A 20,255-nucleotide genomic window follows, 5' to 3' on the forward strand; every position below is an offset into this window, starting at 1 on the left:
CTTGGGCTCCAGACTAAATAGGTTTATGGCCCCACAGAATGAGGGAAATTCTTATTTAAAAAAAAAAAATATGACAGAAATGGAGTTTGGGGAAAGCAGCACTCAAAAAACAGAGGTGTGGCAGATGATGGATTCCGCCCCCCCACCGGCTCCGACCTGGCCCACATCTGCCTCGAGAGGCCCCTGCCCAGGGCCAGGACACCCTTGGGTGGAAGCAAATCTGAGAGCAGAGGCAGCATTTTATCCCACTGGAGAAAAAAGGAGGGAGAGAGGCCTGTGGAGGAGCCCCCGCAACCAGCGTATGCACAGGGACAAGACGGTCCCCCGGGGGGCGGTGTGAGAATGGAGGGGTAGAAGACAGTATTCAGGGTGGTCCTAGCAAAGTAGGGGAAGATGAGAGGAAAAACTCCCCGAGAGAGCCCAGGTCCCTGAATACAGGCCCTCTGCAGAGGCCCATTCGGAAGGCCCTTCCTTACACACATAGGTATCACAGCGCTCTCCTTTGGAGGCAAAATCAGAAAGGCCCCTCGCAGGCCTCAGTCCAGCACACCTGCCCTCCCTGCTCCTCCCTGACCGGCCCTCCGAGAGGGAGGGCTCTCACCAAGGACCCACTGGGCCCCTCCCCAAGTAAGTCCTACAGACAGAAAAACAAAAACGAAGAACAGACAAGCGAATGAAACAGAAACCTAAGAAAAAGTCCAATAAGAACCTTAATCATACAAAAAGTCCAAAGAGTCTGCCACTCTTGCCTTCTGAGGCATATGTGAAGTCCCTTCTCACGAGGCTTCCTGTCCAGTCAGGACAACATTACTATTTCATTTTTTAAAAATAAAAATAAAGATAATCCGTTCCCCCCTCCCCCCAAATGCTACTTCATACACCACCCGCCCCCCCACTCACCCCAAACCAGGCATTGCTCCCTTGACACAAGGTAAACTTAAAACTTTGCTCCACCTCACAGCCTCCAAGGGGCTGCTCATCACAACCGACCCAAGTTCACTTGGCGGAGGAGGGGACAGCAGAGAGCATCTTACTCTCCCTCCCTTCTGTCACCGAGGCCCGATCAGCCTGGACAGAGAGGAGGCCCGCCAAGGGCGCTGCCCCTTGGCAAGGAAAGGACACCTGAAGCCGGGGAAGAGTCCTCTCCCTTAGCTCCCCGAGCAGCCTAGGGTCCTGGGAGGGGAGGAGGGAGGGCTCTGCTGGGCTCACAAGGTCTCGTGACTTCGAGACCCCAGTGCAAACCAGCCAGTCTTCTCCTGGGCCAGGTCCAGCTCTCGCAGACGGATGTGCACCTCCCCGAGGAGAACGTTCTCCCAGAATCCTTGCTCACTCAGCACACTCAGCTGTAGCTCCCGCTGCTGCAGGTCTCCCTTGGGGATCCCATCGTACACCAGCTGCAAGCGCCCAGATTGGGAAGAGAGGGAACAAAAAAGGGAGACACACTTAGGGCTGTGGGGGTTTGATCCGGCTGAGGCTGAGACCACTGAGCTGTCCAACCACAATCGAAGGGGACAGAGAAGATATTCGGAACCTGAGAAGAGCTTTAAAAAACTTTGCAGAGGTCAGGCAGGTAAGGGCTTTGTACCGGGGCCACTGCTTATCGGCCAGGGACTCCTCCCCGCCACCCCGAGGGACAGGGCCAAGGCCACGCTCCAGCTGTGGAATCCCGATCCTCAGGGCCAGCAAACTTGTTTACAGAAAGGGCCTGATAGGAAATAGTTTAGGCTTTTGAGGCCCTACGATCTGGTCTCTGTCACGAGGATGCAATCATGCCGCTGTTAACTGTAACTTCAGCCACAGAAGACACTGAAATGGACGGGTGGGGCCACATTCCAGTTGGACTTGATTTCCACAAACAGGTGTAGTCAGCTAAGCCCCGCCCTAGCCCGGCTCGTGCCCCACCCACCATCTCATTGTAGGTGGGGTTGCAAGTTTTCCGGGCCACTTTGGTTTTCTTCTTAGTGGTTTTCTGAGGGTCAGGGAGGAGGTAAATCTTCACATAGGGGTCCGGGTCATTCCCGTCCTGCAGCAGTTGCTACAAAGGGAATGAAATTTTAAAAATTTAAAAAAAAAAAAAAAAAAGGAGAAGATGATTCCTAGGTCTGTGTGTGTCTTTATCGCCATTCCTGTGATCACCCCAGATCCAGACTCTTATCCCCAAAGCCTGGCTTCTTGTGAGGCATAGGAATGGGCTACCCAGCTCATTCCACTCTGAGAGAAATCTCTCCCATGACAACAGGAGGCGTCCTATCAAAACATCAACCTGATTGCCTATAATACCCAGTCTATACTTTTCACTCAAATGCTCCAGGCATGCCGTCCCTTGGTCTGTTTTGGCTAAGCCATCACGTCCCTATATATCTTCCTGCCTGGCCCAATGTCTTTGTCACTGGATCCAGGTAAACTCCAAGAAGTGGAGGAGGAGCCAGAGATTAAGCTGCTTGCTGAAGGCCAGCCAATTAGGGCTTCAGGCAGCCTGATCCTCTTAAAACTTAAAACTAGATCTTGTCCTGCCTCTGCTCAAAAACCTTCCCATGGTTCCTGTCTCACTCAGGGTAAGAGCCACGGTCCCGACTGTGGGACCCCGGCTCTGGACTGCCCGGCTCTCTCCAACCCCATCGGCCACTCTTCTTCCCTCTGCTCCACAGTCTCCAGCCACAACAGCCCCGAGCACTTCCCAACACACCCCAGGCAGGCTCCTGACTCAGGGCTTTTGGATTTAACTGCTCCCTCTGCCTGGAACAATCCTCACCTCCTTCCTTCTGTGCTTGAATACCTCCTTGTCAAGGAGGGCTTCCTTGACCCCTCTTTATAAACGTGCCACGACTTTGCTCCAGCCCAGTATCTGTCCTCTGTTGCACTGCTTGCCGGAGCATTTACCACAATCTGTATGCACTCTTCCATTTAACCCCCCCTAACTATACCAACATTATCTTCATTTCAGTAAGGCTCAGAGTAGGGGCGCCTGGGTGGCTCTGTCGGTTAAGTGTCTGCCATTGGCTCAGATCATGATCCCGGGGTTCGGGAATCGAGTCCCATGTCGGGCTGCTTCTCCTTTACCCCTCTCCCACACCCCCAAATGCTTGTGTTCTCTCTTTCTCAAATAAATAACATTCTTTTTTAAAAAAATATTTTATTTATTTATTCAACAGACAGAGATCACAAGTAGGCAGAGAGGCAGGCAGAGAGAGAGAGGGAAGCAAGCTTCCTGCTGTGCAGAGAGCCCAATGCAGGCCTCGATCCCAAGTTCCTGAGATCATGACCTGAGCCGTAGGCAGAGGCTTAACCCACTGAGCCACCCAGGTGCCCCATAAATAAAATTCTTTAAAAAAAAAAAAAAAAGAAAAAAAGAAAAGAAAAGAAAAAAGGCTCAGCGTAATTAGGCTATGTACCAAAGTTGGAAAAGTACCACAAGAAAGATCAAGAACCAAACAAAGACTGTGCATCTACTTACCAAGCCCCGAATATGCATCACCATAATGAAGAGTTTATTGTTTTTGTAGGAGATGGACAGCTTCACCTCCCCGCCCACCTTCCCGACAGGCCGGGCCCATGAGCCGTCTATAGGGACAAAGAAATGCAAGAAAGGTCATGAGGCCAGTTTTGTCCCCATCTGGTGCCAGGCAGATGTTTCTGTTTTCTTCTCTCCACCCACCACCCCCATATCTTCATGGTGGGTTCCTGATACCCATGGGGGAACTGCCAAGTGATATCTGTGAACATGACTTAGAACTGGGTTGAGATGGTTTATGCAATGTGTGTGTGTAATCAGCTGAATATCATGACCCCGGGACACCTGTGTGAGGAGCTGTGAGCCCCACAGCCTCAGTGGGAAACCAGATCTTCTAGCCAGTAAGCAAAGAGACAAGTCAAGGGAAGAGAACTGGGAAGGGGTGGGGGCAGGAGAAACTACCCCTGGGAATAGCTCAGAGAGGCTGGCAGGAGAAGGCAGCGTACCTGAGGACTTGGGCGCTGGGCTAGTGCCCGCAGCCTTCTCATCTCGGGGCAGGGGGTGAAAGAAGGTGTACACCAAATCACACTGAAATGAAATTGGAGACAGAGTCATTCTTCAATAAGACAATGGCCCCATTAAAAAAAGGGGGGGGACAATTCCAGATTACAAGAGCCCTATGAAATGGAACAACCAAAGGTAGTATGCCCTTCTTGTTTGGATCATGGCTCAAACCAACCAACTGTAAAAACAATTTTGGGGATGGCAGGGAAACTTTGAATACGGACTACATACAGGATGATATGCTGTATCTACTGTAGTTCTATATGAATACATCTTTATTTTTCAGAGTTGCATAGTGACTACTTAGGGATAGAATGTCATGATGTCTCTGACTGAATTTAAAACACTTCCATGCAAAAATAAGCAACTATGGCAAAATGTTAACTGTTTTGATGATGGCCATTTAGGCATACATTGTACTGTTTCTCTGCTTTTCTGTTTGAAAGCTCTCCTCATAAAAAGTTTTTTAAAAAGGAAACAAACAAACAAACAAACAAACAAAAAACCTAGGTTACATTGGGTGGAAAGCAGTCTGTTCTTCTCTGCTGCACCCTCCCCCATGGACACCTTTCAAGCAGAGAAATATCTGAGCCAGCCCTGGACAGAGACTATGACCATTCTTGGGACTGTTTCCTAACTGTGTTAGGGAAAACAAAAACTAAATGTGTGAAAATACCTACCTAGCATTAACAGTGGGGGAAAAAATGGACAAACTCTAACTATCTCTCGAGAAGCAAATGGTTGGGGAGCCTGGGTGGCTCAGTGGGTTAAGCCTCTGCCTTCGGCTCAGGTCATAATCTCAGATCCTGGGCTCGAGTCCAGCCTTGGGCTCTCTGCTCAGCAGGGAGCCTGCTTCCCTCTCTCTCTCTGCCTGCCTCTCTGCCTATTTGTGATATCTCTGTCAAATAAACAAATAAAATCTTAAAAAAAAAAAAGAAGCAAATGGTTAAGGAGATTTGGATATTGCCAGTCAAAGTATTCATTTGGTACAGGTACTTAAAGTTATGCTTACTATAAATGCTAAGTGGAAAATCCATTATAGAGTGATCCTGAAGCCATGACCAGTATGAAACATGTGCATACAGACAGACAGGAAGGAAACATGGAAAGAGGATAGGATGGTCTGTCAGGGGTTGGAACTCCTGATGACTTTGTTTTTACGCCCATTATAATTACAAACTGTAATACCATTTGCTTAAAAAAAAAATCTGGGCAAATACACACACTCAACGTGCTCAAAAAACTTCTTTCCTCAAGAAGAGAAAGAAAAAAGAAAAAAAAAAAAAAGCCCTTCCTGCCCAAGATTCTGATCACTCCCAGCAGGCTAGGATCGCTTCTGATACCTGTCTCATAAATGTCTCTCCGTGTGCCCAGTGGCATGCTTTCATTGCATTTAAGGGAACGGCCCAAAAGGCGGGAGCCAAGACCCTCCGTCCCCTCTTCTTTCCTTCCCCCCCTTTCTCCTGCCTTTCCTCTCTTACAGGCCTTCTCCTCTGCAGAGTGAGACACATCCTAAGAGCCAAGTCCCGTCCTTGACCGCCAGCGGGCACTCCATCCCATCCCATCCCATCCCACCCGGCCCCAGCACCTCCAACAGCCCAGAGCAGACGAGAGCCCACCCACCTCGGCCACCTCCGGGGCTTCATGGGTCAAGTGCCTGATGTAGCGGTTTAACTCCTCCCTCCGCCGCTCGGCCACGGCCTCTCCCCGCGAGCGGCCAATCACGAAGCGACTAGGGAAGCTGGCGAGGCAGGTGGGCCGTGGGAACGCAGGAGAGGCAAGAAAAGGAAAAGAAGACGAAGAGGCGGCAGGCTTTTGTCACATTTCATTTGCGTTGTCAGCGAGCTGACCCACATTTCTCAGCAGCCGGCCCTATTCCTCCCACGGCTCCCCAGGGCAGCATCTCAGGCGGCAGTTCCAGGAACCCCAGACGAGAAAACCAAGCTGCGGGCCAGAGTCCTAGGGCTCCCGCAGGGGTGCCTTGGGGCTCTGGAGGAGCCTGCAGTTTTCCCCATCAGGGTAAAAAATTCATCTGAAAATTCCTTTTAAAAAATGTGTGTGGGCATACACAGACATAAAATTTACCATTGCAACCCTTACGTTCAGTGGCATTAGAAACACACATGGCTGTGCAACCGTCACCACCATCCATCTCCAGAACTCCTTCAGCTCGTACAACTAGAACTCTGCACCCATTAAACGGCTCCCTAGTCCTCCCTCCCCTGCCTCCCTCCAAGCCCTGGTGACCACCAATCTGCTTTTGGTCTCTAGGAATCTGCCTACTCTAGAGACTCATATAAGGGGAATATTACACGTATTTGTCTCTTTGTAACTAGCTTATTTCACGGAGCATAATGTCCTCGAGGTTCATCCCTGTTGTAGCAGGTGTCAAAAAGTTCCTTCTTTTTAAGACTTAGTAATATTCCGTCACATATATGTGCCAAATTTTATCTATTTATCTTTTACTCTCTAAAAGACAAGAAAGTTTGAAACATCTAAAGATCCATAGTTAGTCCTCTGCCTTTAGCCCCTGTTTTCTCTCCAGGCAGGTGGGCCCAAGCTCAAGTTTCAAGGCTGGACTGAGCGGGTCAGGGGACCTCAGCCAGCAGGGGGCGCAGTGTTACCACGCTCATTACCAGGCCAAGAAAACCAAGCCCATCTTGGACCCCACCATCCTGCCACCGCCTATCCCTTCTCCCTCCCTAGGATTCCGCCTGTGCTGAGAGGAAAGGGGGCAGCTACCTGGGCAGCTGGGAAGAAGGGAAGAGCAGCCGTAGCTTATTGTGTAATTCCTGGAACTCCTCAAACGTCCGTTGGATATAAGTGGCCTCGTGGGCGTTCTCTCGCATCACCTTTACCACATAAACCTGCGAAGGTCCAAATCTTAGAGAATATGTGCCAAACCCTGTGCACCCAATGAAGGGAGTGGGTAAGGGAACAGAAGAGGGAACGGGAGTGTGTGCACAGGCGTGTGTGTGTATGTGTTAGGGAAGCCCACATTCCTGAAGGAAAAGGGCAAACACGTCTCCAAAGCAGAAGATGATAGACAGTACACTTGGAGGAATCCAAAAGCAAAGATGTCCCGCATAGTTTCGTAGGACCCTTGGCCCAGAGGCAACCACCATGCAACTCAGCTCCCTGAGTCCAGCAGCCCACTGGGACAGGGGAGAGGCTCAGTCTGCAACCACTCACAACTCCAGTGGTCACTGCCCAGATGTGAAGAGACAGAACCCCAATATGCTGGAGGAGGTGGGGAGCAAGACAGGGTCAGACTGGAAAAAGCACTTACGTAGCCCTTGTTGGGGTGGAAAATCTTCTCATGGCGGCAGAGAAAAACATCACTGATGCGGCCAGAGCTCTTGAGTGTGTGTGTTCGGGGGGCGAAGGAAAGGGTCAGCCGGTCATCTGAGCCCGTGAACTTCATCTGAGCCAGGTTATGGATGAAAAAATTGAGCTTTGTGGCTACACTACCCAGGCTGCATTCAATCAACCTGTTGGCGCAGGAGGATGGGAAGAAAAGGATGTAACCATGGACCCAGGTGCCCGCTGCCTGGACATGGCGATCTCAGTGAGTACCCGCCAACTCCGGAGCCTGACACCCAGCTCAGACAGAATCCTGTTCCCTGCGTGACATTCTTACAGAGCGCATGGCCGGCATGCGATTATGGACATGCACCATTATTCGTGTGAATCCTGGGGTTTTATCTCCCCTTGCTGCTCAACTGAGCCAAAGACAGTTAAACCAACGTAGGAGTTAGGGATTCCACCACAGGGTCAGCATGAAAACGTCTATGTACAGTAGACCTCCAGCACCGTGGAAAGTAAGCGAGCACCATTCGCTCTAGAGATTTCAGATCAAAGGGAGAGGTTCTATGTGAGACCAACACAGAAAATCTAGTTCACCAAGTGTCAAAAAGAGTGCACGATAAATGGAGGGGACGGAACTGTAGACGTTGAGTATAGAGACACTTCCTTGCTTTCATACCGTGTGCCTAAAAACATTGCCAAGTGTGGGAAAATGGAACCATGGAGTTCCATGTTTGGGTAAGTGCAAGGGTTCTGACCCAGAGAGCTGAGGACTAAGAAAAATCCATGTTCATCCCATAAACAAAGTCTCTGACTGAGACTGGAGAGAATAAGTAAGACTTAACAATAGCTCTGTACACAAAGGTGAGCACCATATGCAGACCCGAAACAGAGTCAGAGAAGTCAAAGGATATCCCTAGAAAGTCAGAGGCAAAATTAGGACAACAAACACACGTAGTCAACTCTAGTTGGTGGCCACCTGAGCTACGCCTTTCCCGTTTCCCTAGCCCTACTCCTGCCCATCAGGCAACCTGGAAATGAATGAGTCCGGGGTGGCAGTGGGGGGAGGGGAGGCCGGCCTGGAGCAGGGGGTGTTACCTGGTGAAATAGGTGGTAGCGTTGGCTTCTGTGTCCTGAGGTCTCAGAGCATCATACACGTATTTGAGGTCCTCCAGGTCCGAGAGCTCGGGGATCCCACAAGACAACATCTAGAAGGAAAGCAAAGATGGAAAGCGGGCATCTGTAAAACCAGAAATTCTTGCTCCTTCCCCCCCATAAGGCAAGATTTCTCGACAACTAGGCTCTCTAACCCTCTAGAGAGTGGCAGAGGGATGCTGTGGGCTGTAGCTGGAAGGCCACAGGAATGGGGGGGCTGGGGCAGGACGTCAGGCACCGCAGACACCACTGTTCCCCGTAGTCTGGGCCCTGCCTTTATCTAGACCTCAGCGAAGTAGATTTCTAGAAATCCTTTGAAGCAAGACAGGGGAGTATTAAAGGTGGTGCCAGATGATAAGAAGGAGGGGTTCAGAAAGGGACGGAGCTCCTCACCAGGCCCAGGAGGTTGAGGAAGAGGTGGGTGTGCTTGCGAATGAGGTTGTAGGCTTGGCAGCAAAGGTCAACAAAATCATGGAAGCGGCTGGAAGGCTTGTCACCCCCGTTGATGACATACGCCATATCCGAGGTGAAGACAAAGGGGGCACGGTCCCTGGGCCAAGGGGAACATACAGGTAGAAGGTCAGCTTGAAGGAGGAAGCCCCCACCTTGTGGGGTGCATCAGGGAATGGTTCCCCTCATCACCTGTGGGAACCTGGAGAGATGGTACTCTCCCCAACTCTTCCCTTTTGCTTTTTCTACCTTTATCTCAAAAAACCCGCAGAGACATCCTTCACGGATTCCTTGTCTGTGTATTATCAGTAATTTCTTTCCTGGAGAGCTAACCATATTCCCTTTGGCTGTGCTCAGGGCTCATTCTCCTTTGCTCGGGCCTCAGCGGGGAGGGAGAAGAGCTGGTCCCCACCTTCTTCTGGAAGGCCCTGCAGGGACTTGACCTCTTTCTCAGGCTTCTCTCCTCCGAAGCCGTGCAGCCCAGGGGCTCGAGTGCAGCCCCCTTCTGTGACAGGCCCGTGTTCCGCTCAGAACCACTTCCACGGACCTTCCCGGCCTCCACACGCGGCCTGGCCTGGCTGCCGCAGACCCCTTACCGCTTGATGTTGCCGAACATCTGCGCGTGGCCCAGGAAGCGACCGAAGTCTATGTGGAACATGTGGCCGGTGGTCTTCAGCATGATATTGTCATTGTGCCGGTCGCAGATGCCCAAGACGTAGGTGGCCACGCAGCAGCCGGCGCAGGAGTAGATGAAGTTCTCCACAGCCTGGGGGTGGGGGGGGACGGCAGGCGGATGGGAGGAGAGGACGGAAGGCGGGCTCGGAGGGACTCCAGGGGCCACGAGCCCCAGCAGCACCTCCCACCAGCCAGGTCAGCCTTCATCGGGGATGGATGTGCACCCCCCACACACACACACAGACACCTCTCCTGTCTTATGGGCTGTGAGGAGGCAGAAGGCTGGTGTGTCTCTCTCCACCACTCTATCTGCCATTCTTCCCCTTCTTCTAGGGAAACTGGCTACAAAGACAGTGAACTTGCCTGGGAGCCCTGACTTGAGCAGCCCCGACTGACGAGACCCTAATGGACAGGAAGACGGATGTTTACCACGTTCCCAAACGCTTGTGACCGTCTCAACTCAAGCACGGCCCCGAGACAGCCAACTTCCGGGTCCCTTCTTGACCCCGCTCAGAATTCTCCAGGCTTCTCCCCGCCCCGTAGACATCTCCCATCCCCAGGATTCTTGGTAGCGGCTAAGTGCTAATCTAATTAAAGTCACTTCACCCCGAAGAAGAGCTGAGGCAGTTTCACACTCCTGCAGGGTGGGGTGGGGGCGGGTTTACACTTGAGAATCAGACATCTCTAGTTGGTAAACTGTGTGAGGGATATTTTTAAGTACAAAGCAGGAGGTGGGGAGGGGCTAAGGGGTTAGAGCCACCTAATTTCATCTGGTCAACATCTGTCCCCTTATCTAAGAAATACATAAAATGGAATCAGCAAATGGCTACCTTTCACCCTCTGAATCCTCTTTGCGAGATTTATAGAATTTCTAAGAATTCACGCACGACTCATCAGCGAAGGGGAAAAATGGCATAGCCAACAAGGAATGTACAGACTTGAGAATGAGAGAAAGCTTCCCAGATAGAGAATGCGTGCCCTCCTTGTCTCTCTCTACAAATTTCTTCCCATCCTTCAGGGCGGGGATTCCTAGGCCCTCCCAGCTCCCGAAGACTCCTCCCCCTCTGAGCCCCTGACAGTGCCACTTGCCACCCCCATTTAAGCCAGCGCTCACTCTTTTCTCTCCCCGGGGTCCAGGGGTCTTAGCTCCCAGCAGCTTCTTGGGCATCCACAAGGCCTGTGTCAAAACTAGCCGCACGGAATCCCCTGCCCAGTCCCTTGTCTAATTAAATCAGCTGGGGAGTCCACAGAATGCTAAGAACAGAAAGTCTGCAAAGAGATCACAGAATGCACCTTCTAGAAGGAAAGGACTATTTCCAGGACAGGGAAATAGATGAATGAAAACAAGCCACTCAGTCAGGAGTACAACCCATCACTTCCTGGTCGTGACCTTCATCTCCACCAACTTATCTTCCTGCCACAGACATTCTTTCCAGCTGGAAGGTAACCTTTTTCTTTTCTTTTATTCTAAGATTTTATTCTGAAGTAATCTCTACACCCAATGTGGGGCTCAAACCCACAACCCCAAGGATCAAGAGTTGCATGCATGCTCTATGGACTGACCCAGCCAGGTGGCCCTACAGGGAATGCAGGCTGTCTTGACTCACTGGAGCTCCGTGACTGTGGGTAAATGACTCGGGTCTCATCACCTAAGTTAGGTGGAATGTCAGCGGCCGCAAGTCTCGCCAGACCAAGGGAGCTCTCCTGATTTAAGGGGTTTTTACTTGAGGGATGTGGACAACTCTCTTTGCTCAGGAAGTGGCCAGGAGATGGATGGTTCTAGATCTTTCCTACTGGAAGTCGGCGGAAGAAACCACCAGCGCTACTCTAGCAGAAAGCCGAGACAAGGAGGCTGCCTTTGGAAGGCTGACATTAAACACAAAGACACAGACCAATGTCTCTATGCGTTCTTGTCATGCATCCTTCTACCATGTTTATTATGACATAAGTCCAGCAGCAAGCATAGTGCCTCTGTGTGGTGGCCATGTCAGACCTAAAGAATACACCGTAGTTGGGTAGAGGGGCGGGAGGAAAGAATCCATAGGACTCCTCTCCAAGGGTAGAGAGTCTCGAGATTGGCAATGTAGAGAGGGTGGGTTTTGAGGGATGGGGAAGGGAACACCTGGCTTTCCAGGCAGAAGGAACACTACCATCTTAAAGGTATCAGGAAAATAGGACTCTCCTAGGCTGGGGAGTAAGTTATCATTAAGAGGGGAGGTGCTGTGGACGGGACTGCAGGGGTGGGCCAGGCTGGATTACAACGCTATGTTGTGCCACGCTATGGACGCTGGACCTATCTTTTAGGACACAGGGAGCCTTTGAAGAACCTAGAGCAAAGGAGTGACAGGAGCTGTTTATACTTTATTGAAAAAGCCACCTCTGACTTCAAGCAGAGGATGGCAACAGAAGGAGAAGCATTCCAGTGGTTCAAGGACAGCAGATAGCTGAAAGGAATGGAAAGAAGAGGACAGATGTGAGAGATGCTGGGAGAGAAGAGTCAACAGGGCTTGGTACAGCAGAGGCGAGCCAGAAGGAACCGTCAAGAAGACTCATGGCTCTGTCTTGGGTGACGACACAGGGGCTCACACCATTTACTGGCAGGAAACACACAAAAGGCGGGCTTCGAGAAAAGAGGAGACAGAAAGCTCGGGTTTGTCTCTACTGAGTTTGAGGTATGGGTGAAGTTTGAGGAGGGACCTCCAGCATGCAGGTGGCTTAGAGCACAGAGCTCGAGGGAGAGAGGAGGGAATGGCTTTGGAAGACGTCAGCAAACGGGTGGTACTTAAAGTATTAAGAGCTGAGGAGCCACACGAGAATACAAAGAGAGCACAGCAGGCCAGGAATTAAATCCTGGTGATTGCAAACATTTAAGGCCATCTAGGATCACCGAATTAGATGTTCACTGAACAAACATTCTGATTATGATTTGGCCGTCCATATCGGTTTCCCCTCCGGGATAAAATGCACTCATCAATATCTATTAGTGTCGAGGTCCCTTGGAAGTTCGATTATATAAATGGACATCCTGGCTTACAGTCCGTCTCTTATAAGTTGGGGATTATGACTGGTTCCCTCACCATGAAACTGTGGACCAGCCACGGACCACAGAAGGCCACCAAGGCCCTACCACCTAGGAAGGTTCCACCTAAGGAACAGGCCAGCCTCCCTTTCTATGACCTCTGTCTCCTATCCAGCCTTCATCCTGGCTCCCGCTTACTTATAACCTTGCCCCAAACCAGCTCCGTACACCTGAGTGAATCTTAATTCACATGGTGAAAAGTGCCACTGAAACCCTCCGAGGGCCCAGGAGGAACTGAACAGAAGCCATGACTGGGAGAGACCCAGGCAGTTTCTCAAATGCTGCCCCCCACCCCACCTGCTCCCAAAACTCCATCTGCCAGGGGAACCGAACAGAGGTTTCCCAGCTGGACACCAGCAGATTTTCTCAGTCCACTTACCATGGTCATTTGACCCAAACCCTAGCTATGCGGAGGCACCTGTCAGCCAAGCAGGTTTCTTTCTTCCCGACACAGCTGAGCTGTCTCCTCTGTGCCTGTGCAGGCCTTGTGTTCTCACAGCCATGTGCCCGAGTCAGCCGCACCCCGCCCCCAGCTGTGCCCCCCAACCCCCAATCCTACCTTCTCGTACTCGTCCTCTCCGGGGTTGTGCTTCTGCAGCCAGTCTGCCAGGGGTCGGTCCTTGAAGGAGCCGGTCACCCCGTGCTCCACCTGGATTTTCCGCAGCGTCTCGGCATTGGGGATCATCTCCACCATCCCTGTGAGAGGGGGCATCGGTGGGGCGCTCCTGAGCAGAGGCAAGGGGACTACGGGGAGGCAACTACAGGAGCCTTGCGGGATGCTTCCCTATAAATGAAGCCCGAGGATATTTGGACAAAGTCTGATAATCAGGGGAAAAGGACAGCAGGAGGAGGAATACCATTCCCAAGCCTTATATTCCACGCTGGGACACTGCGGGGCCCTTTGGTCTCCCTAGTTCATTGCTGCTGTTTCTCTTTTGTTTCTAACTTTTACTGTTGGAATTTTCAGACACATATATGTGCGTGCGTGTGTGTGTGTGTGTGTATGAACAATGTTTATGAATAATTATTCATATATATGTATGAACATTTAAAAAAAGATTTTATTGATTTATTTGACAGAGAGAAACGAGCACAAGCAGCAGGAGAGGCAGGGAGAGGGAGAGGGAGAGGGAGGAGCAGGCTTCCTGCTGAGCAGGGATCCTGACTCGGGGCTGGATCCCAGGACCCTGGGATCATGACCGGAGCCAATGGCAGATGCTCAACCCAGCCACCCAGGCAGCCTGTATAAACATTTTATACGTATGTACACACACACACACGCATATACGAATAAAGAGAATGGGATCATGAATTCACACCTAACCATCACCCCTTTCATTTACTTGTTTTGTTTTTAATCTCTTTTACGACGTCTGTATTGGTCTACTCCAGGCTTCATCTTCTTGTTCCTTTCTCCTGAATTTTCTCATTTACTTGTTTTTGTTTTTAATCTTTTACAACGTCTGTATATCACCCCATTTCAAAAATTGTTTTTATGGATCTTCTTTTACCTATTTCACTCAGCCAACCCTGTTTTTTCCCTTCTTACTGGAGTATGTTTTTTTTTTTTTTAAGATTTTATTTATTTATTTGATAGACAGATTACAAAGTAGTCAGAGAGGCAGGCAGAGAGAGAGGAGGAAGCAGGCTCCCTGCCGAGCGGAGAGCCCGATGTGGGGCTCGATCCCAGGACCCTGGGATCATGACCTGAGCCGAAGGCAGAGGCTTTAACCCACTGAGCCACCCAGGCGCCCCTCTTTTTTTTTTTTTTAAAGTAAACTTTGAGCCCAGTGTGGGGCTTGAACTCACAACCCTGAGTCACAAGCTCTACCGACTAAGCCAGCCAGGAGCCCCCTTATAAATCCCAGACACGTCATTTCACTCATAAATATTTCAAGTACAACTAACAAGGACATAACCACCAAGGCCATTAGCACATCCCAAAAATTAACGATCATTCTTTAACCCAGTCTATACTTACATTTCCCCCTATGGTCTCAAAATAATACCTTTTCACAGCTGGTTGGTTTGAATAAGGACCCGAAGTCTACACGGCACGTCTGGTGGTTACATCACCAAGTCTGTTCTACTTTATTCCAGGTCCCCTCTCTCTGCTCTATCTTCCCTTTTTTTAATGCCCTCCCATAGCTTCTACGGCAACAACCTTGCCAGTTTTGTTTTTCTGGAGAAGCAGATGGGGAAGGGGAGGAGGGCAGTATTAAGGCAAGGGGAGCCCTCCACGCCAGCTGCCCGCGCGCAGCACCCCCACTCCCAGCTGACCTCTGCCCCGGCCCGTGGAGAAGCACCGAAAGATGACCATGCGCATGTCCAGTCCCTCCTGGACCCAGATCTTGCTCATGATGCGAATCATCTGCAGGGTCAGCATGTCCTGGCGAAGGTCGTCCCCACACTGGATGAAGAAAGTGACCAGAGCTCGAGTTCATCGCCTCACCTGGCTCCCAGATGCCCCAAGAGAGCCACCCGGGCCCACACGACGACAGGAGACTACTGCCCAGTTTTCCCACCTCCCCTCTCGGCTCACACCGGGTCAAATGACCAGAGGTGGACCAGCCATCATGTCCGCCCCTGCAGCGTCCCGGCTCTTTCTTCAACCCCCACATCGCCATCTGAACTGAACTGAGATTCCGGATAGTTGAGACTTTTTCAAACATGAGTGTTTATACCTTGGATCCCGAACCGACACACAGCCAGTACACACATTACATGGTAGCATACATGTGTCTCCCGTCCCCCGCTAGATTACATGGTCTCAGACTACGGTTTACTTCTCAGGATCACGACTGTCTGGGTCCAACTGTTAGGACGGACGGACCATAGGGATCACCTCGTCCAACCTGCACCTGTTCTCTTAATTTCCTCTTCAACATTGTTGCCAGGCAGCCACGCAGCCTCTGCTTAAATACCCTCAGGCACGAGCAGATCGCCACTGTATCCATCCATCCTTGGGATAGCCGCTCTTCTAGGAAGCCCTCTGTATACCCCGCTGCTAGCTGCCTCGCTCTTCCTAGCCCGCTGGGGCCACCCAGAATTAGGATCTTGTCTTGGTCCCCTGATAATCCTTCACACGTAAAAACGGGAGCAGGGGCTAATAGCAAGAGACCTGCCCTGGGGCTGCTCCTGCCACCCTTCGCCCCCTCCTCCCCTCCCCTCCTTCCCTCCCCTCTATACCTTCATCATCCCACCAGGCTTGCGAAGTGTCCTCACCTTGAAGATGACACGGATGTTCTCGCCCAGTGGGTCCACATTTTGGAAGGATAGCTTTAGGGGAACGGCGTTGGAGTTGAAGTAGGAACAGTCCTGCCACGGGAGAGAGGGTAGGGTAGTGATGAGGGTCAGGAAGGAAAAGGGCCTCCGCACCGTGGGTCAAGCTGCTGCTGCGGCTGGTCCTCCTGCTCGCAGTTTCTGCCAGATTCCTCGGGACCCCGCACTGCTTCCTTCCCTCACGCCAGTGTGTTACAGCCTCGGCCCCAGCAAGCGCTCTCTCGTGCCTTCACTGCGTTTGGCATACAACCTAGTAGGACGTGACTCCCATCTACACCTGTCTACTCCTCTGTAAAATGGGGCTCCCAACAGGACCAAGCTTGTAAGAGTTGTGAGCGTAAAGATGCAATCACTGGCATAAAGCACTCAGAAGACCGCAGCACAGAGGCAGTGCTCGGCAGGGACAGAGGACAGCTGCGGTCCTTATCACCAGCCTGGGTCCTGCCTTATCAGGGACGACACTTACCCAGCCCCCCACCCAATTCCTCTACCTTGTGCAGCTGTCAGGCAAAAGTCAGTACACACTAGGTCTGCAAAGAGACCCCGAATAGGTCTCTCTTCCTCCTCTCAATAATCAGGGTGAGAGGACCTCACCTCCACTGAGCCCTCCCTGCCCCGAGAACCCCAAACCCACCAATCACTCACCCTGGGCACGATGCCCTTAACCAGGAGACTGGGGCTGAGTGGCAGGCGGCAGGAGCCAATCAGGGCAAAGAACTGCCTCACCTCCTCCAGGCCCGTGCGGAGGATCCCCTGAGAGGGAGGGGAGAGGGGGAGTAGGGGTGTGGAGGGTGCCCCTAAGCTTTACTGAGAACCAGGCCTCTCCCAGAGCTGGGAGCCCAGGAATGGCTGGGATGAAAACCGCCATCAGAGAAGTGTGGGCAACCCCCAGGAGACCAAGAGGAAGGAAAAGTACCCCAGCCTGGGGTGTCGTGCCTGGGACAGGGCATGGGCAGCAAGCCCGGGCAGCTTAGAGAAGTGAGGCAGGGAACACCCCAGTGAACTGGGAGAGCAGGGGCATCTCGGGGGGGGGGGCAGTGCTGCTCAGGCCATTGCCAAGAAAAGCCAACAGTCTGGACTTCAAATTCTCCCAATTTTTTTTTTGACAGAATGAGAGTGAGCACAAGCAGGGGCAGGCAGAGGGAGAGGAAGAAGCAGGTTCCTCACTGAGCAGGGAACCCGATGCGGGACTCAATCCCAGGATCCTGGGATCATGACCTGAGCTAAAGGCAGATGCATAAAGGTCTGAGCCACCCAGGCACTGTCTCCCAATTTTTTTTTAAGATTTTAATTTATTTATTTGAGACACAGGGCATGAGCAGTGGGGGTGTGTGGGAGAGGGGCAGAAGGAGAAGCAGGCTCTCAGAGCAGGGAGCCCAACACGGGACTCGATCCCAGGACCTCGGGACCATAACCTGAGCCGAAGGCAGACACCTCACCGACTGAGCACCCCAGGTGCCCTGAAATTCTTGCGATGTTTAAATGTTAGTAACCAGGAACACTGTTGGCCTAATACGGCCTGGTGGCACAAACAGATAAAGGTCCCCGCTCTGGGTAACAGCAGCCCGAGCTACGGCTCCCAGCACAGTGAACAAAGTAGGACTGAATTTCAGCCCACACATGCCCTCTCTGGCTGGCTGTTCTTCGGCAGCGAAACAACTCATACAAATACACTTAACCTTTAAAGGGAACAGTTAAATAAAAACTGTAACACAGTGCAGGCCAACCAAAACACATCCATGGGCTGTATCCAGCTTGCAGACTGTCACTCTGTGGCCTATAGGTTAGAGACAGAGTCCCCTCCTTCCAGTCCTTAAATCAGAGATGGCCAAGTGCCATCCTGCTGGTGAGAACGTGGAAGGTATTAACAGCTGGTTACAAAAGCCCGGGACTGGGCACCTGGGTAGCTCAGTCATTAAGGCTTCGGCTCTATCCCAGGACCCCTGCCTTCAGCTCGGGTCATGATTCCGGGGTCCTGGGATGGAGGCCCACATTGGGCTCCCCACTTGGCGGGAGGCGTGCTTCTCCCTCTCCCCCTGCTTGTGTTCCTGCTCTCGCTATGTCTGTCAAATGAATAAATAAAGTCTTAAAAAAAAAAAAAAGCCCGGGCCCGAAATGGGTAGAGATGACCTTGCCCTCCTCACCTGGCGTGCAGAAGGGGCAGCTTCTCGGACCTGCTGGGCCAGCTTGGCCAGGGTACTGACAAGCCAGCACTGGCGGTTAAACTCCTCTCTCAGCCCCTTGCCACAGCAGCACAGCAAGGCTGCCAGCAGGTACTGGTAGCGGATGCTGAACTGAGAATCTTTGAGACCATCCTTCAGGAGCCTGCAAGGCAAAGGGTGGGGGGGTGGGAGGGGGTCCAGAAACTTGGGATCACCCGCAAGGATGTGCGCAATGGCGGGGAGGGGTCAGACACTGCTCCAGCTCCCTGGGAAACCCACCCCGAGCCTGAGAGGAAAAGATAAGACTCTGTACGCGTAGCTCATACAGAGCTGTTCAACTGGACCACCCGTCTGTGCCCACTCTGCCTTTAATTAAAGCTCAAAGCCCCTCTGCAGCTCCTTTCTATTTCTGCCATGGATGGATGGAGAGGAGGGCCAGCGATGATCCACACTGTCCCCTGGGGACCCAGGCCTCCGGGGAGAACCAGTGCTGGCCCACAGCCACATGGTAAGGCAGCAACGTCCCGGCACCCCGACGGCTAAGCTCCCCACCCTCACACACCGCAAAGTAAAACACTCCTGCCCCCGGGACGCATGTCTGTCTCCCGCCTCTCCACACACAGCTCACCAGAAGAAGTAGTGCGTCACTCTCAAGTCTGAGACGGCTCGTTTCAGGAGGAAGCGCACCAAGGGGCTGTCCAGGTAACACTCGTACTTCAGGGCCTGTTTAGGGGAAAAGGATCAGGAGGCTGTATGGCCTGCCCGCCATCTACACCTGCCACTATCCCGCCGGGGCCCCCGGGTTCCCCAAGGAGGACGCACACGGGCTTGGGGCCAGGGGAGGGGCCATCAGAACCTGAGGGAAGGCCGGTCTGCCCACCTGCACGAGCTGAGGCAAGTAGTCGAGGAGCTCGGCGTCCGACAGCGAGCCGATCCACTGGACGGCCATCCGTCGCACCTCCTGGTCCGGGAAACTGTAAAACAGAGCCCCGCCCCCTGACGGCCCGGCTGCAGGCTCTGTGGCCCAGGAGCGAGCTGGCACCCGCACGGCTGGGCTTCAGACACACGCGTGGAGAAAAGGCAACGTCCCTCGGAATCTGCCGAAGCCACTAGAAGAATCCTGAGCGCCTTGTCTGGATAGCAAGCCTTGAGAATGGCCCTGTCCCCTGGTCAGAGCAGGCATGGGGCCACAGAGGAACAGGACGGTGGCCACTTTCATTCCTTGTAGGATTTAAAGGAAACTGGATGGAGTCTTCAACCCCATTCCTGAAAATCTTTTCCTCAACTCCCACTGTGCTAGAAATTCCTGTCACTGAAGAACCCTTACATGGATTAAAGCACGATGGTACCATCCTTTAGCGCAAAGCCAGCCAGATTAAGAACAGAAAACCACGGAGTTTTACATAAACCAGTACCCCATGGCAGAGGTTACTGAGCAGAGATGAGCAAAAACATGGTCTCAAAAAGTCCTGAAGGCAAGACACATGGATCGGGTACAGTTTAATAACCAAGAGCAGCAAAAAAGAAGCCAGGAATACTGGGTACCATCTGGAAAAGGCAGCCTGAGGGTCTGAAACCAGGAGGAGCATGTCCCCGGAGAACACTTCTGAGGGAAAGAGGGAAGAGAGAACTGTGAAAGTCGAACGAAGTGGTAAAGTTTGGGTCACCCAGGGCTATGCACGTGTCAAGACTCCGCCGACATCCAGGTAAGGCTTAGGCCTTTCTGATTTTGGAAATTTTGCCTCTAAAGAACGAACCAACACACGTCAAGTTCTAGTCAATGATATACATACATCAAAGTATTTAGAGGGAGGTGTGATGTCTGCAACTTACACTGAAATGTACTAAAAAAAAGTAAGACGGACTGATGGTTGGCTGGAGGGATGTACACACAAGAAAGTAAATACAGCAAATAGTGAAAATGGTTGGGATCTAGGTAGTGGGTCCATGGTGCTCCCTGTAAAGTTTTTGGCTCTGCAGTACGCTTAGAAAATGTTCCCAATGTCACACAGCAGGGAAAGGAGACAAAGAAAAAGCAAAAAAGGAGTGAAGACACCCTAAATTTCCTAGCCCACTTTACCACTTCCCCAGGACTGGCTCAGGCTAGCGGCGGGCAGTGCCAAGCCCTGGC

The 20,255-nt window shown here is 51.9% G+C and overlaps 1 protein-coding gene across 9 annotated transcripts in view; it reads right to left on the reverse strand.

The window, feature by feature from the left end:
- Positions 1-332: 332 nt before the first annotated feature.
- PIK3C2B (phosphatidylinositol-4-phosphate 3-kinase catalytic subunit type 2 beta) overlaps positions 333-20,255 on the reverse strand; it is a 63,865-nt gene continuing 43,942 nt past the window's right edge. For 8 of the 9 annotated variants that reach the window (XM_032878385.1, XM_032878379.1, XM_032878383.1 and 5 more), the window contains 17 exons: positions 19,005-19,098; positions 18,753-18,847; positions 18,107-18,287; positions 16,608-16,715; positions 15,906-15,998; positions 14,961-15,090; positions 13,240-13,376; positions 9,523-9,692; positions 8,870-9,026; positions 8,420-8,529; positions 7,305-7,506; positions 6,758-6,882; positions 5,639-5,756; positions 3,958-4,039; positions 3,455-3,561; positions 1,907-2,035; positions 333-1,394 (listed from right to left, as the gene is read on the reverse strand). In XM_032878385.1, coding sequence (XP_032734276.1) covers positions 1,206-1,394; positions 1,907-2,035; positions 3,455-3,561; positions 3,958-4,039; positions 5,639-5,756; positions 6,758-6,882; positions 7,305-7,506; positions 8,420-8,529; positions 8,870-9,026; positions 9,523-9,692; positions 13,240-13,376; positions 14,961-15,090; positions 15,906-15,998; positions 16,608-16,715; positions 18,107-18,287; positions 18,753-18,847; positions 19,005-19,098 — 2,227 coding nt within the window. In that variant the 3' untranslated portion in view covers positions 333-1,205. Of the gene's footprint in view, positions 1,395-1,906; positions 2,036-3,454; positions 3,562-3,957; positions 4,040-5,638; positions 5,757-6,757; positions 6,883-7,304; positions 7,507-8,419; positions 8,530-8,869; positions 9,027-9,522; positions 9,693-13,239; positions 13,377-14,960; positions 15,091-15,905; positions 15,999-16,607; positions 16,716-18,106; positions 18,288-18,752; positions 18,848-19,004; positions 19,099-20,255 lie in introns of those variants that run through there. The other variant, XR_004385108.1, reaches the window with a different exon arrangement.

This window comes from Lontra canadensis, unplaced genomic scaffold (assembly GCF_010015895.1).
Source record: "Lontra canadensis isolate GAN:19392208 unplaced genomic scaffold, GSC_riverotter_1.0 scaffold63, whole genome shotgun sequence".
NCBI classification, from domain to species: Eukaryota; Metazoa; Chordata; class Mammalia; order Carnivora; family Mustelidae; genus Lontra; species Lontra canadensis.